This window comes from Eleutherodactylus coqui, chromosome 9, assembly GCF_035609145.1.
Source record: "Eleutherodactylus coqui strain aEleCoq1 chromosome 9, aEleCoq1.hap1, whole genome shotgun sequence".
Classification (NCBI taxonomy): domain Eukaryota; kingdom Metazoa; phylum Chordata; class Amphibia; order Anura; family Eleutherodactylidae; genus Eleutherodactylus; species Eleutherodactylus coqui.
The window spans coordinates 122,094,196-122,119,822 of record NC_089845.1 but is presented as its reverse complement, the minus strand read 5'-3'; the positions used below and the strand labels follow the sequence as shown (position 1 = coordinate 122,119,822).

The 25,627-nt window shown below is 46.1% G+C and overlaps 1 protein-coding gene across 1 annotated transcript in view; it reads right to left on the bottom strand.

The window, feature by feature from the left end:
* The window catches only part of NBN (nibrin), a 72,532-nt gene that overhangs the window by 37,940 nt on the left and 8,965 nt on the right, over window positions 1–25,627 (bottom strand). Inside the window, exons 4-6 of the mRNA XM_066578433.1 lie at window positions 18,706–18,865; window positions 13,738–13,841; window positions 4,826–4,943 (exon numbers count right to left, since the gene is read on the bottom strand). Of these exons, the coding sequence (XP_066434530.1) occupies window positions 4,826–4,943; window positions 13,738–13,841; window positions 18,706–18,865 (382 nt within the window). The remainder of the gene's footprint in view (window positions 1–4,825; window positions 4,944–13,737; window positions 13,842–18,705; window positions 18,866–25,627) is intronic.

Here is a 25,627-nt window from a genome sequence, read left to right as displayed (position 1 = left end):
TGGCTCGCAGCTCCAGGACGTTTATCGGTAGCCTTGCCTCTTCTTGTGACCACCTCCCCTGGGTAGAGTGTCCCTCCAAAGTTCTGCCCCAGCCGTAACAACTGGCGTCCATGGTCAGTATCCTCCACTGTCCTGGAAACAGTGACCGACCTCCTTGGATTCTCCTGAGACTCATCCACCATCTCAGGGCAAGGCGAACCTTTGGTGTTATGGAGATTCGCTGGTCTAATGTCCACTGCGACCTGTTCCAGTGTGCCAGAATGAAATGCTGGAACTCCCTGGAATGAAACTGTGCGAATGGTATGGCCTCGAAGGAGGCTACCATCATGCCCAGTACTCACATGCAATACCTGATGGTCGTTTGCCTCCCCTGAAGTAGCGGGCGCACCTTGTTGACCAGTGTTACTGCTTTCGCTTGCAGAAGGCGAATCTGGTGCTTCTTGGTGTTGAACACCATCCCCAGAAATTCCAACTGTTGGGTTGGTAGTAGACATGATTTCTCGTGGTTTATGACCCAACCAAATTCCTCCAAAGTCTGAAGCGTGATTCTCAGGCTCTCTAGATTGCCTTCCTGGTCTGGAGCCTTCACCAGTATGTCGTCCAGGTAAGGGATGGCCATCACCCCCCTTGTATGGAGTAGTGCCATTACCGCTGCCAGCACCTTTGTAAAGACTCTCGGGGATGTCGAGAGCCCGAACGGCAGCGCTAAAAATTGGTAATGGCTCCCCTGGACCTCGAAGCGTAAAAACTGCTGGTGAGAGTCGCGAATTGGAATATGCAGGTACGCATCCCTGATATCCACTGATGCCAGGAACTCCCCCGGTTCCATAGACGCTATTACCGACTTGAGGGACTCCATTCTGAAATGTCTTGCTTTGACGTAATGATTTAACCTTCGTAGGTCGAGGACTGGTCTGACCCTGCCATCCTTCTTGGGAACTATGAAGAGATTCGAATAAAAACCCCTTCCGTGCTGACACCCCGGCACCGGCACCACTACTCCCTGCGCCAATAGTTGTTTTTATTGAATGGCGCAGCTGTGCTGCCTTTCCTGGGTCCTTCGGTATCCTGGATCTGACAAAATGCTCCCGTGGAAATGTTGCAAATTCAATGGCGTACCGTCGTGAGACAAACTCCTGTACCCAGGCGTCGGTCACGTGGGTTAACCATACATTCTGGAACCATAAGAGCCTGCCCCCCACCCTGTGAATAGCGGGTGGGGAAAGACCCTCAAACTGATACTCCTGTCCTTGCACCCCTAGGTGCCTTGGAGCGAGCTCGCCAGGCTGGCCTGGTCTTAAAGGAAGGATTCTTCCTCTGCTCTGCTGGGGCCCTTTTTGACTATGTCCTGTTGTGGGCCGGGATGTAACCTGCCGAAAGGAACGAAAAAAGGATTTCCTCCTAGGTGGCGCCTTTCTTGCGCCCGTAGCATCCTTAAAGGAGATGTCCCGAGGCAGCAAGTGGGTCTATACACTTCTGTATGGCCATAATAATGCACTTTGTAATGTACATTGTGCATTAATTATGAGCCATACAGAAGTTATAAAAAGTTTTTTACTTACCTGCTCCGTTGCTAGCGTCCTCGTTCCCATGGAGCCGACTAATTTTTGGCCTCCGATGGCCAAATTAGCCGCGCTTGCGCAGTCCGGGTCTTCAGCAGTCTTCTATGGAGCCGCTCGTGCCAGAGAGCGGCTCCGTGTAGCTCCGCCCCGTCACGTGCCGATTCCAGCCAATCAGGAGGCTGGAATCGGCAGTGGACCGCACAGAAGAGCTGCGGTCCACGAAGGTAGAAGATCCCGGCGGCCATCTTCAGCGGTAAGTATTGAAGTCACCGGACCGCCGGGATTCAGGTAAGCGCTGTGCGGGTGGTTTTTTTAACCCCTGCATCGGGGTTGTCTCGCGCCGAACGGGGGGGGGTTTAAAAAAAAAAAAACCCGTTTCGGCGCGGGACATCTCCTTTAATTAGATCGTCGAGTTTTGGGCCAAGTAATCTCTTGTCTGACAGTGATGACACGACGGACGCTTCCTCCTCCCCCAGACCGCTACTACCCTCCGAAAAACCGTGCGGAGGCTGATCTTGGTTTGCTTGAGATGTTGAGGAGCATGAGGCCCGTGAGGGATCCGATCTAACCGATCTCCCTGTATGCCGAGACTGCTTAGAAGCTTCCCTGGACCTATGATACGTCCGGAATGCTTCCCTGGAACAAAGAGGAGCGTGAAAAGACTCTCTAGAGTGTTGCGACCTAGAAGATCTGGACGACCTTCTGTACCGACAAGACCTGTGAGAAACCCCTTCAGAGATGCGGGATCTAAGCCTCTTGTGCGACCTTCCCCGCAAACGCTCTGGGAAAGAAACTTTCGAATAGGATTCTAAGCGGCGCAATATCGCTGACGACGACCTGGCTAGTCCTGACACCGCTGCGGCCACGGATCTAGCCCATTCAGGCTCGATTACCTGCTCTACAGGGTCGGCGGGGGGCACCGGGGTCCCTGGAGCTGGACGCACTGGGTTACAGGCTACACAGCGGGGTTCCGCCTGACCGCTTGGGAACTTAGCGTTGCATAACGTGCACGCATAGTATTTTGCCCTCCCCACACCTCTAGATAACCACAAGGGAGTGGTGGGAATAGGGGTAGGGTGTCTCCGTGTACTGCAGAGAGCGAGTACCCGCAGGGGGGAACAAATACAGGGGAGAACTGCCTTGGCAGGGCTTACCCCGTCCTGCGGTTGTCCTGGCCCAGCTGGAGCTTCTGGGTCCTGGCGGCCTTCTCTGTGGTAAAGACGCTGGAAGCTGCCGCCGCTGCTGACCGACGGGCGCCGCTGCCGACCGACTGGAGCTTGCTAATTGTAGAACAAACCGCACTGCCAGGAGGTGCTTGCGGTTTGGAGACAAAAAACCTGCCGCAGTAAGTGCCAATGGCAAGAAGTGGAGCTGCTCACTAGCAAGTAGTTCCTTGCAAGAGCTACTGGGAGCGGCCATCTTCTTTGCTGGCCGCCTCCCTGAAAGTCCCGCGTCCGGACGCGTCACCGGAAGTACTAGGTGCACCACACTAATGCGTCCCCGGGGCGCCGCAGCTCACTCTGCAGCCTGCTCCTTGTCCCACAGCCGTGATCCACCGCCCGCGGCCGCAGTAGTCACCCACGGTCGCCCGCAACCATACATTTCTGTGGGCGAGCATCCACCCCCTCCCAGCCCGGTAAGCACCCAGCCCCCCTTGTTCATCAGTGTCTCTGGATAGAGAGGGGGGAGGGGGGAAGGGCATAAACCCATATGCACTGAGCTAGGCAGAGGAGAGAGGAGGAGACAGGTAAAGAGAAGGAGTGAATTGACCTGAACTCCTTTCCCCAGGACCTTCCAAGGTGGTGGGGGCCCTCTGAAGGGGTTCCTGGCAGCCGACCGCAGACTTGGAGGGAGGCTTGAAGTTCCGTTCCCTTCTCCCGAATACGCTCCCTTCTCTCTATCTGCGTTCCAGCAGTGTTCCCCCCTGCGCTCGCCGTCCGAGAGGGGCGCTGCTCCAGAGTGGGGAACCCTATTGCTGGCGGGCAACGACGCCAATGTACATAGGCAGGGTCGTGCCACCTTTTCTTCGCTGGGTAGGGCGCCGCAGAGTGGCGGAGACACCATCTGCCTGCGCCCTCCCCAGGAGGACAGGAAAGCCAGGGAAAAGCACCGACTCCCTGTATTCCCGCCATGAAGTCCTCCTGGACCTGACCTGTCTGCCTCCTTGCAGACACTAAGCTAAAAACTAATTAGCTGAGTGCCTGCAGGGGTGATATGGCCTGGTGGGAGGAGCTAACACTTTTGCTTAGTGTCGCCTCCTAGTGGCAGTGGCTATATCCCATGGTCTGGCTGGGTGCCCCAATGATACGGACGAGAAAAAGAAGACCCAGACAGGTACGTATGCACAATACTCCTAGATTAATTTCAAGGGACTGCTGCAGATAGGGTTCAAGAACTCAACTGAAGTGAATGGAGTGGCAGTTTGCGTGCGCAGCCATATTTTTCTATGATCAGGATCGCCTCTCTATCATTGGCAGTGATGCTGTAACAGAGCTTGAAAGATGTGAAGAAATGAGATTTCCCCTCAGGTTACTGGCGACCCAACAGTAGACATAGCTGCTCCATAGACACAATACAGACTGCTGTAAATGGTGGCCTCATTCTACTGGAGAACTCGTAGGGCTACAGTAAGAAAGGAGTTTTTCAGGGAAATACTACCCTCAGGATGGGTCATCAATAGCTGATCAGTTAGGGTCCGCCGCTTGGGATCCTGGTCGATCAGCTGATTGGGCGACTGCTGCCTCTGGCGCAAAACACACAGAGGTTTGAAGCAAAACATAAACACCTTGATAACACGGGCTGCGTGAAATGTTTCCTACTTTATTAACAATTAGTGCTCACATATCAGGATACACGGAGAACACGTTTCGATTGCTTAGAACCAGCCGATGTGCTACTGACATCAGTAGTATGTCCCTGAAACCCCCACCCTTTAGCAACGGTGCTCATGCGCTATTAATTAATCATCCATAGTTATAAATGAATACATTGTACATGTTACAATAACTACTACATGCATCTATGGTAAGATGCAATATTGTCTTCTCCAAGCTGTACTCCAGTAGTAGGTCATATACCTCATATTGTACATTCTGCTTACATTATCCAGTTGATAGCACACGGGGAATACTACAGTATATTTAGGGTCAGGAAGTAGTTAAAAGGGAACCTGTCATAGTCCCCATAACTTAGTTTATGGTGCTGTGGGGACATGACGGGTCCCCTTAAAGTGAAGACATCGAGGTTTTAGATACAGCAGATACCTGCTTTGCTGTTAAAAAAAGGAATATCTTGTCCTTGAAGACTGCTTTCCGCTGTGTATTCTCTGAAAGGTCCAATGAGTCAGACTGCAAAGATGGTTCATCAATTATAGGAATGAAGCTGGAAAGGAAAAAACCTGCAATTAAACTAAATAACAAAAACAGAATTTTTACACAAAATCATGAAACTGGAAATTTAGTACACAGAGTTCACTAAAGGGGTTGTGGCAAGTTATAAAATTAGCCCCCGTCCACAGGTAACTTTGTGATTGGTGGGGATCTGACTGCTGGGATCCCCAACGATAACAGAGGTCCCGAAGGTCTTTACATGAATGAAGCGGAGGTGGCACAAGCATGCCACCCTACCATTCATTTCAGTGGAAGTGCCAGAGCTCACAGATAGCTTATACTCAATGGGGGAGGCAGCATGCATACGCGGCATCTGCTCCATTCATGCGGATCCCTTTAGGCCCACTGTTCTCAGGATTGGTGGGGGTCCCAGTGGTTAGACCTCCACCAATCGGGACCCCCAACAATAATAAAGTAATGTCCTATCCCTTTTACTTTAACCCCTTCGCGCTCCAGGACGTAAATGTCTCTCTGCATACAGCGTGGGCGTCAGCTGTTTAGTACAGCTGACACCCACGAGCAAAAGCCGCGATCGGACGATCGCGGCTATTAACCCTTTAAATGCCGCTGTCAACTCTGACAGCGGCATTTAAAACCCTCAAACGCTGTTCTGGCGTCCCATACGCCCCCCCCCCCCCACGGTGAGATCGGGTGAGCCGTGCAGGTGTCATGGCTGCCCCAAGCTGCCTTGAAAGACTGCTAATCAAGCCATCCCCGTGGGGTGGCATGATAGACTGCCTGTCAGAATGCAGTATGATGTTATGCTATAGCATTACGTCATACTGCAGGAGCGATCAAAGTATCGTATATTGTAGTCCCCGAGGGGGACTTAAAAGTAAAGTGAAAAAAGAGCAATAAAGTTTTTTTAATTGTGAAAAAAAAAACAAAAACAAAAAAAAACACCCCCCTTTTGCTATATCTGTAATTAAAAAGTCTAAATAAAATAAAAATACATATTTGGTATCGCCACGGCCGTAAAAGTCCGATCTATCAAAGTAGCACAATATTTTTTCCCCGCACGGTGAACGTCGTTCGAAAAAAAAAAAAAAAAAAAAAAGAACGCCAGAAATGCACATTTTCAGTCACCCTGTCTCCCAGAAAAAAGCAATAAAAAGCCATCAAAAAGTCGTATGTATTCCAAATTAGTACGAACGGAAACTACAGGATATCCAGCAAAAAATGAGGCATCGCTGAACTACGTAGACGGGAAAATAAAAAAAACTATTGCGCGCACAAGATGACAGCAGAAAATAATTGAAAAAAATTAAATGTCTTTGAAAAAAAAAGTAGAGTATTACAGTAAAAAAAAACCTATACAAGTTTGGTATCGTAGTAATCGTACTGACCCATAGAATAAAGCTATCATGTTGCTTTTGTTGCAGTTTGTGTGCTGTAGAAACAAGACGCACCAAAAGATGGCGGAATGTCGCTTTTTTTTTCATTTTACTCATTTTTTTCAGTACATTATAGGGTACAGTAAATGGCATCATTTAAAAATACAACTCGTCCCGCAAAAACAACAAGCCCTCAAACAGCGACGTTGATGGATAAATAAAGGAGTTATGATTTTGTTAAGGGGGGGGGGGAGGAAAAAATGAAAATGGAAAAAAAAGGCCCGCGTCATGAAGGGGTTAAAGGTTCTTTCTTCACTTCAGACATACACAGCATCACCTATGGAGACCCCAGACACCCACTTGACAAGTCAAGATGGCCATTTCTCACTTTGCGCTTTTTCTACATGAGGCCTCCTTAGTTCGCTGTAGTCATCGCAGAACCACATTCTTCTGTCAGATGGAGGTTCCAGAGAGGTACCAGAGCTTAGCCAATATCTTAAAGAAAACCCCTTAAAAAGGAACATTATAGCCTCTTTAAAGGAGATGTCCCGAGGCAGCAAGTGGGTCTATACACTTCTGTATGGCCATAATAATGCACTTTGTAATGTACATTGTGCATTAATTATGAGCCATACAGAAGTTATAAAAAGTTTTATACTTACCTGCTCCGTTGCTGGCGTCCTCGTCTCCATGGAGCCGACTAATTTTTGGCCTCCGATGGCCAAATTAGCCGCGCTTGCGCAGTCCGGGTCTTCAGCAGTCTTCTATGGAGCCGCTCGTGCCAGAGAGCGGCTCCGTGTAGCTCCGCCCCGTCACGTGCCGATTCCAGCCAATCAGGAGGCTGGAATCGGCAGTGGACCGCACAGAAGAGCTGCGGTCCACGAAGGTAGAAGATCCCGGCGGCCATCTTCAGCAGGTGAGTATGAAGACGCCGGACCGCCGGGATTCAGGTAAGCGCTGTGCGGGTGGTTTTTTTAACCCCTGCATCGGGGTTGTCTCGCGCCGAACGGGGGGGGGGGTTAAAAAAAAAAAAAACCCGTTTCGGCGCGGGACATCTCCTTTAACCTCTTAATAGTGACATACAATTGTGTCCCAAGTTTATCATGACTGTAGTGACTTTCTGTGACAGGTTATCTTAATCCATTGAAAAGCCACTGAAAGGGCAAACAAACCAACAAACAGTGAGAAGTTATCGTAAGTTAGAAAAGTTTATTGTCTGTAGTTCAGACAAACTTTAGGACTTTTACACTGGTACTCATATCTTTGAAAGGGAAGTGAAAATTGCTCTGGAAACCACAAGATGATGTCACTTTTTAACCCCATATAGCTAGGATTCATTAATTGAGGAGTCACATGGTGCAGCATGAATCACAATGCAATGTTAAAGGGCCTCTCCAGTGAAATTGTTTTTCATTGATTATGTAACTATCCCCCCAGTATATACAAGTGAGCGATTGTTACCCTTGGTTAGTTATTCCTTTCTATCTGAAACTTTCTCCTCAGACAGTCTTGTGATCACAGTTCTGAAAAGCTCAGATTTACTTGGGTTCATGTGTTTGGTTTCTAGTCAGTGTCTCAGTCTGTATGATGCTGTTACATGGACCCTTCCAGAGAAACTGCCTAGAGGGAGACAAAGGCACTCCTATCGCAGTTACGAATGATGATCACACAGCTCGTGTCAAACAGATATAATAGAGGAGGTCACAGCTCATCCTCCTGGCTGTATACTTTTGGTCTGTAGCTTATTTAGATAAATACAGAATGTAATGATAATTAAATTGTCCCCCAGTGGACAGAAATGGTATAGCCTCTAGCTAATGTTGTGCTGACGCATCATGGGATTGATTGGATAGTGACAATCTCACAATCAAGACAGGAGGCTGGACTGAATGGAAATGACTGCAATAGACAGAGAAGACCTCCAGAGTGTGACAGCCAATCAAGTAAGGGGTGGGGGTGGGCATGGATGGAAAAATATGGTTTTCACCAGAACGTCTCTTTAAAGGGGTTTTTCTCCACTTCAGACTTAAATGGCATCTCACAAGGATCTCACTGTATATGGAAGAGAGGGACTCCTGACACCTGTTTGGCAATCCAAGATGGCCATTTCTCAATTTGATCTCTTCCTACGGGTGACCCCCATGGCTCGCTGTAGAGGGGTCGGTGAACCATGTTCTTTGGTTAGATGGAGGTTCCAGAGAGGTACTAGGGCTTTACTAATATCCTAAAGAAAGCACCTTAAAGGAACATTATAGCCTCTTCAACTCATTTTATTGTGACAGCTCGTTTTTAATGCAACTGATCAAAAATAATTTAATACAGATGCAGCCAAGTTCAACTTGACTGTGGTAACTTTCCATGACAAGTTATGTTATTGAAAGCCACTGAATAGGGCAAATACACCATGGCACAGAAAGTTATTCTAACATGTTAAAAAAGTCAAGTTATGGGAGTAGTGCCTGACTGTGTATGGACACAGACCAGAGCTTCTCTCCTAACCTCACATGTCAAAGCGTCTTCCTAGCGTTCTGATCAGGAAAAATGGGCAAATTTGGCAGACACAAAGTCAAGGAGGCACCCAACAGTCCTCGAAGCCTCAAAGTGTAACCGTACATGGAGATATTTCTCTGAAAGAAGTTGGGTGTTTCTCCGCTACAGGCCGCCACGATGGCCCTGGATCCTGCTCAAGATTCAGAGCAGGCTGACAACTTGGGGGACGAAGGTCTTGGCGACTCACAAGACACTAGGAGCTCCAGTAATGTCAAAGGACTAAACGCCCCCCAAAAGCATTCCGAGCTCATGACCCTACTCCGAAGAAATAATCCCTCTATTGTATTTTTTTTTTTACCAGAAAGTCATTTTAAAGAAATCAGAGACCCTTCCTTGTCCCATTTATATTTTGCTGGATGGTTTCATAGCTGCTATGGCAACCACACATCACAGGGAATCAGCATTGCATTGAAGAGAGGACTGACATTTACCGTGCAATGCTTTTCGTCTGCAATAGAAGGTAGACTTGTTTTTCTAAAAGGTAAGTTGGATAATACAGTTATCACGCTAGCTTATATTCCTGGACCCAATACCAAACAGATGCCCTCACTACTAGATACAATGCAGAAACTTAGGTTATTTGCTGACAGGCCTTGTCTCACCATGTTTTCCTGAAAATAAGACACTGTCATATCAATTTTTGCCCCAAAAGAGGCACAGTGTCTTATTTTCAGGGAGTGTCTTATACTCACCTAGCCGGTGGCGTTTGAGTCCCGCGAGCTGGTCTGCCGTGTCCTCAGCGTTGACATTGCACTTTCTGCCTGGTAGCGGAAGAATACCCCGCCTCCAGCAAGCAAGTGCTGTGAATGGATCACAAGCGCCGTTGGCTCAGCCAATCAGAGCTGGCACTCGATCAACCAATCACAGCCATTCAGTGATATAATTCACTGAATGGCTGTGAATGATTGAGCGCCAGCTCTGATTGGATCATGAGCACCACTGACTTAGCCAATCACAGCACTCGCTTGCTGGAGGTGGTGTATCCAAAGCCCCATCACCAGAAAGAAAGCGCTGTGTCAATGCTGAGGATACGGTAGCCTGCCATAGCACCAGAGAGAACAAGCGCAAGGGACTCAGACGCCGCCGGCTAGGTGGGTATTGCTGTTTTTTGTTTTTCATGTAGTTTAGCTAGGGCTTATTATCAGGAAAACATGGCAGTAGGGGGAGATTTTAATGTCACACTAAATCCTCTGCAGGACTCTTCCACCATTTGTTCCTCATTGGACCAGTTATGGTGTGTCATCTTGCCGGTCACTTGCCCCTAGAGGACACTGCTAGAGATGCTCTATGTGGAGGCTGAATGAAAGTATTCTTCATCATAACATCATAAAAGGAGAGAGACATTAAACTTTGCTTCTTTTTTTGATTCTAGCATTACTCCCGATGTTCCTATCCCAGATATATGGGAGTCTCATAAGGCATTTACAAGAGGGGAGTTTATATAATTGGGCTCTGGGCTTAAGAAAATGAGGACTAAAGCTACAGATTCCCTCTTCTTCCAAATATCTCATTTGCAGAAAATACATAAGAAATCTCAATCCCCTCTTCGTGTAGGTGAACTACTTAAGCCACTGTCACTCATCCGATTTTTTATCGCAACGTTTTGATTGCCACGATAATTGCAGTACAAGGCTCCCATTGATTTTCGAGCGCTGTCTGCTCTATTTTGCTGTGATTAACGCACCTCATCGCCCATCAGAATCATGGGGTGCGTTAAAAACAGCTGTTGGAGGCAGTAACCTGCACCCTAAAATGGTGGCCTTAGTCTCCGAAACTATCTTTAAAACCTCTTAAATACTCGCATTGCCAAGACTTTCCTTTAGGCTAAACAAAAACTATATGCCCATGGTGACGAAGGGGGGAACATTATGTCTACCTAGATTAAGAAGGCTAATCTATCCACAAACATCTCATGTATTAAGTCCTCCCAAGAGTCCCTTCTGCATGACACAGATGAGACTGCCTTACAATTTAAGGAATTTTATGGTGCCTTATATAATCCTAATGCATAAGAGTCACTTTCAGATACAAAAAACCCCCAAACCAGACGATTCAGGATTTCCTATCTATACTTAGGGTGGTTTCAAGGCTGCGTTGGAATCTCCAGCCGGAGTTTCCCTCGTAGATCCGGCTGCAAATACAGCTTTTTTTCTGTCCCAAAATTGGGCAGATGGGCGGAAAACGGGAGGACCCCATTATAGTCAATAGGGTCCGCACGACGGACATCGGTTCTGTCCCCGAAGGCAGCAGGAAAGTGGAGTTCCCAGGGCAAGTGTGAAACTACCCTTATTCTACCTTCCACCCAGGCAGATGATTACAGGCATTGTTGGCTCTAATATCTATTGAGGAAGCTAGGCACTTAATTCTATCCCTAGGGCAAAAGTCCTGGAACTCATGGGTTGCCTATTATGTATTACAAAAAACTCCATGGCTATCTTTATGGTCATAGCGGCAAAACTGCTAATCCCACAATTGTGCTTTAATTGAGATCCCCCATCTATCCATTTGTGGCTAGAAAAAAAAATAGCTCTTATATATAGTAGACCATATATTGGGTGGAACAAAATCATGAAGAGCTCCTCAAAATTTGGCAGCCTTAGTAGTCTAGGGAGGAGAATTTCATCCAAAACTCCCATAGCAGACTGATCTACTTCCTGTCCGACCCCCCCCCCCCCATCTCGGTCACGCCTCTCCGATATTTGCTCTTACATTACCATTAGTCTTGGCTGATAAGTCATTCCTCACTCATTCGCTAGCCCCATCCCTCCTTGTTCAGGGATGGTTTAATCTCTCGTGTTCGGTTTGTTTTACAACTACTTTTTCTGTGAACCTTTTCGGCAGCAGATATTATATGCCGTAACATTACCCGAGGGCTCTTATCCGCTTTCAGTTCCTTTGTTCTCAGACGGGAAACAATGCTATCAGCACTACCCGTGGAGAACTGCTGATAAGGCTGAATGATGATTTTTAGTTTGGCCTGAATTTAACGATCAGCTAGCAGTGCCCGAAAAGTGCACGATGGGCACGCGTTTAGTCGCAACGATGATCGCTCAAACGATCGCTTTTTAACTATTTTTGAGCGATCATCAGTGTAAATGGGCCTTTAGTCTGTAGTTCACACAATAACCTTTAGGACTTTTATACTAGCTCTCATCTCTCGGTTTTGAAAGGAACTGAAAATTGGTCTGGAAACCACAAATTAGATGTGACTCGTTAGCCCCACGTAGCTGAGGTTCATTAGCCGGTGAGTCACACAGCAAGGCATGAGTCACAAGGTAGTGTTAAAAACAGAATACCTTTTTTTGTGGACTACAAGATGAACCCTGAGTCTAGATAACAGAAAACAGGAAAAAATATTTCATACCAATTTAAATGTCTCTGGGGGTCTAACAAAGAGGAGGGGCGACCGTCATTAACTTTGGTGTTTTAGTATAGAAAAGGGGGTTAACAGTAAACAGTCAACTCCTATTACGCCTAGTGTGACCATTCAGATAATGGCGCAAGCACGCAAGTTCACATTATACACATACACAGCACTGCTGCACGCGCATTGTACATAGCACACATACAGCTCTGCTACATACACGAACAAATATACAAACACACATCTGCAGTTGGCATGTTAAACACTGATATTATAGTGCCTAAATGACATGCCACTACTGCAAGACCTTTTTATCTCTGCTAATGTCTGCCCCCCGAGTGTCCAGAGGAGGACCTGCACCCCAGGGGAGATATGTGATGTCCAGAGTTATCTGCCGGAGAGGATTGTGCAGCTGCAGTTTGTATGGCTGCAGAGTTCTCCCGATGATCTCTATATCAGCACACTACCAGATCATTAAGGCAGCGGTCAGGGGTCTCTGGATCTATCAGACCCCCCTGCCCCTGAATGATAAGACACAATCACTTTTCACGGCACTTCACTGTATTGCGCATGACTGCAAAGGCTCATATGCGGTCATGCGCAGTACAGGGTTTTTTTTGTTTGTTTATATTTCCCTCACCATCGCTTAGCAATGACACAGGTACCCGCAGCCTATATGCAATGTAATTTGCATATGGGCTGCCGGTCGCACGCCTCTATTGACATCAATGCAGGCTGTCCACGCGGATTCTGCAATGAAATACAGCATGCTGCAATTTTTCTTCTACTCCCGGAATCTGCAATTCATATCTGCGAGTGTGAGGGAAAATTTGAAAATGCATGCTTTTCAATGTCTGCATTTTACGGCAGATCTCCTGCGTGGACGCCAATCGCCGAGTCCACAATTCAAATCTTGTCGTGATAGGCCGGTGTAAGGCTGACATAACTTTGCAACCCAATATCCTGCATTTTTCACACTGATCACTGGGCCTAATAATAGTCTGACACTTCCTCTTCTATAGAGGAAACGTTTCTGCAGTCATTTCATTATCATCACAGGCAAGATTAAAATGAAAGGTAACACCTACATATAGATAATACAGAATCCAACATTCACATTAGCGGATGGTCACAGCCCACCTCCTCCCCCTCCCTGCACAATGACCTCTTAACAGGTCACAGAATATGCCTAAAGCAGCCACTCATAAAAGTCAATGTGTCAGCTCCTGTCTATTGTGTGAATAGTCCATGAGACTGCTGTAAACATATCTCTGCAGCAAAGGCAAGATGGCCGCCCCCATAGTCATATACAGTATGAGAAAAAAAATCTACAACCAGAAAAAAAAAAACAGTAGAGAAATTAAAAGATACGAGTGATCTGACTTTTGTCACAATATTAACCGCCAGGGATGTGATTTTTGACCCTACTAATAAATTCTAGTGATGCGATGGCGTCCCTGATGGGCAAAGTAATATCTGCAATTGCCAACACCTGTGGGGCCATATGCGAGGGGCCCGAGAACTGCTGGTAAAGATACCTTGCGAGTGCAGGGAGTGGTTTCTTCTGCTGGATGGCTTCAATCATCTCACTGAAGTACTCTGGTTTTACGATAGATCTGCAACAGATCAATGCACATAATGTCTGCAAGACAAGGAGGGGAAAAAAGGCTTCGGTATGAGTATGTGATAAAGGGGAATATCAGCACAAGCAATACAAAGAATGTGATGTCAGAGTAAGGGCCAGTGACATCATCACTCAGCGATCAATCAACACACATTTGGTGCAGAGGACACCAAGTCAATGACCTGAACACAATATGGTCATTAACCTAACAATATTGTGTAATAAAAAGTTCTGCAACTTCTCAGTAAACTTTACCGTTTCAATTAAACTTCCAGATCTCTGTTGGCCGTCAGTATACACCGACGTATACACAGTATACACCGACGTATACACAGTATACACCATTTGTACAGATGGGGACCCACATTTAGTGGAAACTGGGAGTAAATTGCACTAAATTATTAAAAGCAGCATGCCTCTTAATTAAGAAGGAGCCTTTTGTTTTTTTTCCAATGAAATCTACTTGTACCATTTCTTGACTTTAGAATAAATATACAATTAGTCCCTTAAAGGGGTCTTCTAGGGAAGTAACAGTGATGAGGTATCTTCAGGACAGGTCATCAATAGTTGATCAGATGGGGTTTGCAGTTCAGGACCCTGTCAGCGCCACAACACACAGGCGTACGAGAGAGAAGCTGCTGCTTCAACCCATGCAGTGGCCGACGCTTGTAACTGCAGGCTGGGGTCTAATTAAAATCAATGTAAGCTGTACCTGCAGTGAAAGCGGCAGCCACTATACACTCCGTACTTGTGTGTTGTGGTGCTGCCAATAGGCGCCTAATCAGATGATCACCCGGGGTCCTGAGCGGCAAACCCCAGCCGATCAACTAGTGAATGCATGAATAGGTAGATATGTCATTCACTCATCTGAGAATGCTGTAATCCTCCCTATAGGCAGCTGTAATGGGTGATGATGGCAGGGAAAGCGTGGTGTTTACATGGCAATGTATGTTGGGGTAGAAGGGAGGAAAGTGATCTTTCTTTGAATGGGGCTGTATGATGGAGGAGATGAAGGGAGGAAGAGTGTGGTTTTTACATGGGAATAGATGATGAAAGGGCCACAAGGGGGCAGTATCACTAGGAAGGGCCACGGAGTGGGAAGTAGGGGGGGTAGCATACCTAAGAGAGGGCACATAGGGGACAATATAACGAATTTATTATGGGGAGTTACTGAGAAGTGTTCAAAGACCTGAATGTATCCAAAATAGTGTAAATAAAAACATCAATTCATTCTGTAAAAAACATCGGCTCTCAGAATACGGCGAGCTCCGTGTTCCACAGTGCAAAAGGAGTAAGAAAAACCTGTGCGTATTTGGTATGGTTGTAATCATACCATAATTTATAAGTAATTAGACTCCCATCTTGATTTATCCCTCATCACTTTGGTTTCCCAACTTCACCTGACGGCAGACCCAGGTAAGTGGACCTTTACAAAAGCTAGTCGAGTAGCCCTGGTGTATGGCATAAGCCACATATGTCAGTGATTGTTTGCATTACTGCGGCCCTCACAAAAGGAGCGGTAAATGAGAAACCGAGGACTACCGGTGTGAAATGTGGTAGATTACACTGGGAAGGGAAACGTCAGAGGAAATACGTGTTTTTGTGCGTACTTAGGTGCGTACATACGTCCGCACCCAGGTACGAGCAAAAACACGCGTGAACACAGCTGCGTGCTTGTTGTCAACGGAGCCGCAGCTGCTGCCGGCGGCTCCATTGAAAACAATGCTCTGCCGGCCCTCTGCATTCTTTTTCAGGGAAGGGCTTAACATATTAGCCCTTCCCTGCAAAAGAAACATTTTAGTGCAAAACAAAAAAAGAATAAAAAAAAAAAAATTACCTCTCCGCTGCTGCTGTGACCCCTGCAGGCATGAAGAACACATCTGCCACATGCTGCAGATATTTCCTGCACCTCCGCTAGTTAAAAGAATTCCCTGCTGCAACATCTGCCACATCTGTGGCAGATGCAGCAAGGGAATTCTTCAATTCTCAACTGCAGCTGTTACACATGACAGCTGCAGTAGAGAATCCTGCTGCCAGCATCCCGTCAATGGCTTTTCAGGGAAGGGCTTCATAAGCCCTTCCCTGAAAAGCCATTTGAAAAATTGTATTAAAAAAAAAATCATAATAATACTCACCTCCCTTCAGCTGCCGGGGCTCAGCCGCGACTTCTGCCGCTGTCCCGGCTCCGTAGTTCTGAGCTATCAGCAGACGGGGATTTAAAATCCCCACCTGCTGGTAGCTCTGATTGTGATAATTACAATCAGAGCTACCAGCAGGCGGCGATTTTAAATCCCTGACTGCTGATAGCTGAGCAGCGCTACAGAGTCGGGGACAGCGGCAGAAGTTGCCGCTGAGCCCCGGGCAGCTGTCAATGGCTTTGCAGGGAAGGGCATCATAAGCCCTTCCCTGAAAAGCCTTTTAAAATAGCAGGGAAAAAAAAGACAGACACTCACCTGCCGGGACTCAGGCGACTTCTGCCGCTGTCCCCGGCTCTGTAGCTCTCAACTACCTTTTTTGAACAAAAATTAATATAAGACACTGTCTTATTTTCAGGGAAACAGGGTATCAGCAGCCGGGGATTTAAAATCCCCGCCTGCTGGTAGCTCTGATTGTGGTTGGCTGAAGTGCTTCAGCCAATCACAATCAGAGCTACCAGCAGGCGGGGATTTTAAATCCCTGGCTGCTGATGGCTCAGCAGCACTACAGAGCGAAGGACTGCGGCAGAAGTCACCACTGAGCCCCGGCAGCTGTCAGTGGCTTTTCAGGGAAGGGCTTATGAGGTTCTCAGCCAATCACATTCAGCTCTTTCAGCAGGCGGGGTTTTTAAGTGGAGCAGTGGCTCCATTGAAGAGAATGGCTGCATTGTTTTTTTGTTTGTTTTTTTTACACTAAAATGTTTCTTTTTCAGGGAAGGGCTTATATGTAAAGCCCTTCCCTGAAAAAGAATGTAGGGAGCCAGACACCATTGTTTTCAATGCAGCCGCGGCTCCATTGAGAACAATGTGTGCATTCCCTATGGTGCATACATGTCCTATCTTTGCAGGCACGCACCTGCAAAGTACGGACATGTGCACACACCATAGGGAATGCATGGTTGTAAATACAAGCGTGTTTTTGTGTGTGCGTATGTTGTGCGTATGCACGCACAAAAACACGCTTGTGTGAAGCCACCCTCAACAACATGGGCAAGAATCTGGTGGGAACACAATGTGACTGCGGTATGTGTCCAGTCTGAGTCTATAATTCCATACTTAACACAAGCAGCTCGTAAGGTGGTCAAATACAGTCAACACATCCAACCAAAATTGAATAACTAGAGAACTCCAACGCCTACAATCATCTTAAGAATAGCCTCTCATCAGAACAGACGGCTTAAAACTGGAATATCTATGACATGAACCCCAGAGCATGGGGCAGGCTATGAAGCCTAACCTTTAACACTAGCAAGTAAAACACAATCCAAGTAAACGCCTAATAAACTTCTATATCACTTAAAGGGCCACTCCAGCTAAAAGTTTTTCACAACATTGGGATACCATGGTCAGTAATGACTGCGGCACATGTGGGATTAAACGGCATAGAGGAGCAATTAGATGAGGTGCTCATCCTCTCATTCCTTTTCTTGGAAAAAAATAAAAGCATGTCGGTAGACCTGAGTGCACCTTATATTGCATTTCGTGTACCGCTAATACATGACTATAAAGGCTCGTTCACACGGCCTTACGCGCATTATAGTCTATGTAGCGTATTCACAGACCAAAATATGCTGTTTCGCTGTACGTTTGTGCCCATCTTTTTACGTGTGCAAAAAGAAAAACGCACAACATGTCAGTGATGTTGGGTGTAACTATGCAGCCAATACGCAGGTTTCTATGTATTTTGTATGTATTTATGCACGTGTATTGACTTCAATGGGCGATTTTGGTACTCAATACGCACCAAAATAGGGCATACTGCGTTTTTTCCTCATGTGAACAAAAGTTGCGTGAAGATTCGGCAGCTGTGAATCAACCCACTGAAATCAATGGCCTCTATTCACTGTGCTATATATTGCTGCATACTTACGCTTGTATGAAAAAGTGCTCCCCACCGTGTGTAGAGATCATATTGCAACAATGGGTGCTGCGATACAAGATCACGCACAATATAGAACATGCTAAGATTTGTTTCCTGCACCGCATATGTGTAGGGCCCAATTCAAAAGAATGGGGGTTCATATTTGTGCGTCTCGCAACGCATAAATCTCACGCCAATGTGAATGTAGCCTAAGATGCACAGTATTAGGAAGGATATTCTTTCCCAATCGGCTTCTCCTTTCACTTTCATGTCCCAAATATTTTAGTGAATGTATAAAGGAGCGTCATTGTTCATTCACTCCATATCTGCCTGCAGGCCGATCGCATCCAACAATAATGAGCTTTAAATACAGTTCGGGATGCACATTATATTTGGCTTTGCACAGATAGACCCCCATGTGTCGCCACAACAAACTCCAAAAAAAAAAACCATTTTATTTTTATTTTTTTTTAATAATCAAGAGTTTAACCATTGCTGAACACTTTCCATGGTCAAGACGTCTTCCGATTTTTTTTCTTTGGGGCTGTTTGTGACTGTTGCAGGTGGGTGTTGGCTGACAAAGTCAGCTTATACGCACCATATATTTGGAGCGAGTTCACTCCTGATCCCACTCCATACACAGTATATGCTGTTCATGGCTATAGACATCCTAACTGTACAGGGTATGAGCAGGGAGGATCTACATAGCCGTATGCATGGTGGGAAGGGGTTAAACAAAATTTTAAAAATGTGATTTATTAAGATACCAGAGATTTGGCACGAGCTCCGCTTTCAGGCGCACGTCTGCCCTATTGGCTTCACATACCTTAATAGTAATTTTAACGGAGGTCATAACCAGATGTGTGCACTTCTCTGTCCAGTTATTCACAAGGTGGCCTCCTAGTGTCAGCAGCGACTGTGTTATAGCATTCTTCTCGGCGCTATTTAGGCATGAAGAGCAAACCACTAGGGGCTTGTAGGTTACCCTGTAGGGAAGGAAAAAACATCAGCAAACATATTCATGCAGCATCGACTATGCAACCAGCTCCAAGGCTTATATGTAGGAGTGATGACGTCATCAGACGAAGTACAACAAAGGGCAATCCTGCACAGTGCAGACATGTGTGCAAGCTTAAAAAGAAAGGTCATTTTTTTGCCAATATATCACGGTCACAACATAAGTAAAAAGTTCACAAACTTTATAAATACTTTCCTTCAGTTGTTCTGTACTGATTTTGAGCTACAGGTCATTTACTTTTGCCACTAAGGTGCACAGTAAACATCCAAATATTGCTGGATCCCTCTGACATATATACTATGCTGACACAAGTATTGGGACACCGGCCAATCCTGTGTTGTCAGGGGAAGGGGATCCCAGTACAAAAACCATCAAATGCCACAAGGCATAGAGCTGACAGACCTTTAAAGGGGTCTGGTGGTGGGATGTCACCTGAGCAACCAATCAGTACAGGACATCGCAGCACTTTTGCACCTTCCAAAGTCCAATGTTGGCCATGTTATTCGAAGATGGAAACCATCTGGTATGTGCGTTGCAGCCACATTTGGGGAGACCTCGAAAACTGACAGAACAAAAACAACAAAGCCTTGTAGGAGCTGTGAAGGCATCACGTACATCATCTGCCAGAAGCACTCCTCTGGAGGCCATTGGAACATCCATTAGCACCATTACCTTCTGTAGGGAACTGCATGGGAAGGGTTACCATGGACGAGCGGCTGCACCCAACATCACAGCAGTGACTGCACAGCGGCGCCTGCGATGGCACTTTGGAGCGTCATTCTTGGACTGTAAAGGCCTGGAAGCAAGTGTTGGACAGATGAATCACAGGACACCAGCTTCCGATCAGATAGCCACATGTCGGCAAACTTCACTGGCTGGCCCAAAGTTCGGATTTCAATCCCATCAAGCATCTTTGAGATGAACTAAAACACCATATCTATGCACGCCCAACACGCTTGTCATCCCCCACATCACTATCTGAAGCTCTGCTCAAGGAATGGAGGCAAATCATTCCACACATCTATCGGAATTGGGTGGAGAGCAAGGCAAAGGCCCAACACCGTATTGGGAAAATGGGAATAAAATCAAATTTTATCGCCTTCTATGTGTGTCCCAATACTTGACTCCAACCATCCTTACATCTTACTTAAATGGCCACCATATAATACTAATGTAGTGGCCCAAATTGGTCCTACAAAAGCGCCTTGCCTTTAAATGCTGGAAGCTACCGGAAGAGTTGTTGGATGCAGAGGAGAGTTGCGGCCTGTCACAGGAGAGTCCCTGCGAGGTGGCCGAGACATGAGAGGTAAAACACAGAAGTATACATGTTACTGTGAGGAGAGGGCCCCAACTACAGAGCAGAGTTATAATTGTGGACCCCAGACCCATGGAAGACTCTCATAACCTGGGCCAGAACGGGGGGGCATACTGATCACAGTTCACACTGAAGAGCCATTAAACCGGCCCAAGGAAAACTACCAGCACTGCCATATGTTACCCAGGGCTTGTAAGAGGCGGCTGCTTAGGTGCTCTGAAGCGACTCCGTCGTCTGCGACAGAGCCACAAGGGCCTCTATGTGGCGTTATTGTGAATTTATTTATTTTATTAGTAAATCGTCACGCCAGCGCTACATTAGCACAAGAATGTTAAATGCGAGCCAGGGTTTAAAACATAACTTTTTTTTATTTCTTTGTTGATGTCAGCAGTCACTATCTAACTCTGTCACTTGTCTGACTAACTCCTCCTAACTACACCTATGGTCATACTGACTAACTATACGGTTCCCTTATTTAACCCCTTCATGACATGGCCTATTTTGGGCTTAAGGACGCAACAATTTTTGGCGGATTTTTTTCTCCGTTTATCAAAAGCCATAACTTTTTTATTTTTCCGTCGACGCGGCCGTGTGAGAGCTTGTTTTTTGCGTGGCGAAATGTAGTTTTTATCGGTGCCACTCTTGGGTACATAGACTATATTGTAAAACTTTTTTTTTTTATATGATAGCAGGGAGAGAAAACGCATCAATTCCGCCATAGATTTTTTAATTTTTTTTTACAGCGTTAATCATGCAGCATAAATGAGACATTCCATTTGTTCTGCGGGTCGGTACGGTTACAACGATACCAAAATTCTTACATTTTTTTTAGGTTTTCCCACTTTTATGCAATAGAAACCCTTTTTTTTGGAAATCTTTTTTCTATTCTAAATTGCTGCATTCAAAGTCACGTAACTTTTTTATTTTTTTATGTACGGAGCTCTATGAGGGCTTATTTTTTGCGAGACGAGCTGTAGCTTTTATTGGTACCATTTTGGGGTACATACGGCTTTTTTGATCACTTTTATTGCGTTTTTAGTGAGGCAAAATGCTAAAAATTAGCATTTTGCCTCAGTTTTTTAGCGTTTTTTTCAGTGCACAGTCAAAAGCATGTGCAACTTATTGTACGCGTCGTTACGGACGCGACAATACCAAATATGTGGGGTTTTATTTTTTTTTTTATTCGTTTTTTTTACACTGTTTGTGTGCCTCTGAGGGACTTTAACCACTGCCCTGATGATCGCTGGTATAAGGCATGGCAGAGCTACTGCTCTGCCATGCCTTATCGCTTATACAGCTATCATAGGCATAGGCAATACAGGACGCCAGTGTCTGGCGTCCTGTTGCCATGGTGACAGGCCGGGCTCTCACGATGTTAGAGCCGGCCGGAGACACAGAGGGAGTCCGCTCCCTCTGTGAACTCTTTCCCTGCCGCGATCTAAGGGGTTAACAGCGGGAGTTGCATCTCCGATGCCCCCCGCTGTTGCAGCCGGACGCCGGCTGTGACTGACAGCCAGCTCCCGCTGCGGGATAGCGCGGGATCATATGTGATCCCGCGCTATCTCCAGGACGTAAGTTTACGTCCTGTTGCGGGAAGTACCAGGCTGCCAGGACGTAAACTTACGCCCTGCAGCGGGAACGGGTTAACATCCGACTTAGGCCGCCTGCAGACGGGCGGAAATTTCGCCGCTGGAAGCCTGCATAGGATTGCATTAACAAACGCAATCCTATGCAGACGGCCGTGGTTTGGCCGCGCGAAATCTCGTGCTGCAAACAAACGTGGCACGTTCTATTTCTGTGCGGGGCTCACGTGAGTACGCGCTGCTCTCTGCAGGCGCTCGGGTCGGGTCCCGCGGAGAGAATTCTCGCTGCCGGATCCGACCCGGGCATCTGCAGGCGGCCTTACTGACAATCTCTCTGGTACTTTACTGTTCTGATCTGACAAGATCTCACTGACTGATGATCTTCTCACTATTACTACGACACGACTCCTCTCCTACTTCTCTCTCTCTTCACTCCCCAGACCTGCACCATCAACTGCCTCCCAACTGTCACTCCACTGGCTTGCAGCCAATCAGAATTCAATCTGCTGGCAACCAATCAAAATTAACTGTCCACCTTGCAGATTATTAATAGCTGTCGTAAGGCAAATTAAGTAGCGGTTAACCCCTGCTGGTTATACATGAACTGAGCGCTGCCATTAAAAGGCAAGGCGCTTTTGTAGGACCCATTGGGCCACTACACTAAAGTTCCCCTGCAGTACCTAGGTTACAGAGAATGCCTGGCTGGTCGTGGGTTTCCCTGGCAAAATCAGCTGAAAGAGGTTGCATCTAATGAGGCTGGTTTCACTCAAGTGTAACACCTCTTTTTTGGGGAATTCCACATTACGGACACCAATTCCAGCCAGGCCTTCTGTTTAATCAATTCACGACCGAAATATGTAAATTTACGTTGGGTGGTCATGGAGGGTGTATAGAGTGGGCTTGGGAGCAAAGTCATCTCTATCAGCCACCTTCACAGCTGACAGCCAGCAACTGCCACAATCAGAGTTAGCGCTAATCACAGCGGTAAAGTCTTTACATGCTACAATCAAAGTTCACCATATGCCGAAGCAGTCAGATGGGGTGCTGGAGGGGATTTCCTTCCATCGACATCCCCTGCAACGTGATTGGTATAGTAGGCCGGTGCCTAGTGAAGGCTCCCAGGGCGGCAGTGCTTGGATGCCTATTAAGTTCTGCCCGTGGCAGGTCTTCATAGACAATATTAAAAAAAAAAAATTATATGCATTACATAACAGATGAAGTTTATATTACAAGTGATCACAAGTTCAAGTCCCCTTTGGAACTAAATGTATAAAAGCGTTTTATAAAAAAGTGGAAAGAAAAAAAATTAAAAATATTAAAACGTTCAAACCCCCCCTTTTCTATTTTCTCATTAAAAAAATAAATAAAACAAAAAAACCCCCACACATTTGGTATTGCAGTGTTCATAAAAGTTTAAAATTATTAAATTGTCACAATATTTAATTAAGCACAGTAAACACCATAAAAAAGTACAGAATGATGAAATAGCAGCGTTCTAGTTATCCAGGCTTCCAAAAACACTGAATAAAAAGTGATCACAGTACCATAAATAAACGTAACTCATCCCACATAAAACCGGCCGTTATACAACTACACTGACGGAAAATGTAAAAAAAAAAAAAGTTACGGCTCTTAAGAAAGCGGGGACGAGAAAATGAAAAACTAAACAAAAAATCTCTGGTCTTGAAGGGGTTAATGACACGAACCAACATCGTTACATCCCTCTGTGATGCTATTAGTTCATGTCATTAGACAGACGGCCTGGCCGGGATTTTGTGGCCATAATTCCTTGTGTTAAACCGGCCTCATTAGAGATCCACAACGCACGGCTCTGCGCCGACAATGGATCTGGTACATGAATTTTTTTCTTATTTAGCTTTCTGCCGACAGAGAATAATCCATCATTTACTTAAAATACAAGTGAAGACCACCAACATTTTATGCCGGTTTAATGAGTAGAATGTGTTGAGTTCTCAGAACAATCTAACAAGTGCCAATTGAAATGCATGTAAATCGGTGCTCATTTCATCTTCCTTTACATGGGTCGAGAACTGACTTATGGGATGGAGATGAACAACAGAACCAATGTTTTACCCCCCGCCGACACCCACCTGGCTCTGGGGCACCACTAGCCACCAAGATGGCTTTGTTAATTTCAGCAAACTACTCAGGACTTAACCCCGTGTGAGTCCCAAATGCGCAAGACCAACCACAACTGCTCTATGAATTAAGGAGACAGTACAACTGACGAAATCCCTTTCCACCAATTTACGACCAACTCCAAGGACCTCTCCACCCGCTTTATAGCTGCGATAACACCATTTGCCAGAAGCCAAGTAAAAGATCTCTGCCCGACAATCTTAAACCCACCAGATAAGTCCCTGCCCCTACAATGAACTGTCTCTGTCTCACAAATAAGCAAACCAGCTGGGCCTATGAACAAGAAAATCGTCTAAGTAGCGAATAAGAGAATTGGAGTTTGCCACGCTGAACACTATCCTCTCCTAAAACAAGCCAAAAGCCTTAAAATATATGTATGAGATGGAGCAACCCATCAGCAAACACCAGTCGACAAAGTAGGACCCATCCCAATAACACCCGAGTAGACGAATGCTCTCAAGAACTACTGGAAGATGTCAAAATAGCCAACTCAATTCTGGTCTTCGCCAGCAAAGCCTCTTTTTCGTACCATCGCACGCAAACAACGTCCACATTGAATGATCTAAACACTACAGAGCACAGCTCCCAATCTATACCTTCATTGACCAACAAACCCCAAGGGTGGGAAAAGTGATAAATGAGACGAAATTTGTTTGGCTCCTTCTTGGGTGCCGCCCCAAGAGGAGAAACCACCATGTCCGGATAAAGGGGAATGTTAAAAGGCCTGGCCATATGGCCAAGACCTATTTCTGTTACTAATTTATCAGTCACAAACGGTGGGAAACTGATGCGCTGACCTAAGATTATTTGTGGAGATGGGGACCCAATATGAAGGGGAAGGAATCTGAAAACCATCTTTGAAACCAGTCGTTAACAAGGATGCCTTTTGTGGATCCGGGATCCTACTTCAATATGGAAGCATCTTGGGAAAACTCACTGGAGGCATCCCCTTTGGACAATGTTCGATGATGCCTTTGCCTTTCCTTTCTGAAACCAACTGACCAGTTCCATGGGACGTGCCATTACATTGGGAGCAGATCTGTTTAAATTTACACCTGCTACGAACTTGCATCGTCCCTCATTAAATCAACAGCACACACCAGGTTTCTGTCCACTGGATTACCCCAAATGCCCAAAGGAACTTGCATTTTCAGAGTTCCAGGAAGAACTGGCTCCTCGGGGGAAGGGACTGCCCATAACGAGAAGGGGCCACGACAGAGGCCAATGTCTTTGTGATCCCATCGAATACTTGGACGGACCACCTACCTCTGCCGAAACTGCTCATTGTAGCGAAGCCATGTTTTGCCCCCAAAGACCTGATGAGTTTCTCCTATAACATCAATATAGCAGAATGCTTTGGTGACTTCTCTCCTATAACGCTAGCCAAGATGGTGAAAGCCTACAGCCAGTTCATGAATTTCTGTAGAATCCAACACCATCTATGCTTTTCTTCCTCCTTACTATCTTCACTCTTTCCCCAATCAAAATTATTTTTCTCCAGAGGGAAGGGGGGAAAAAAATTTACACATATTCATTCTGCAAATTTTCTCTTTCACCTCTTTCTTCATATTTGCCCCCAGGGGGCTCTTAAAGCACTCATAGACCTCCCCTATAGCGTTATCATCCAAGCAAATCCCATTGCCTCCTTTCTCAGTTTGAACTGCTTTGCCGG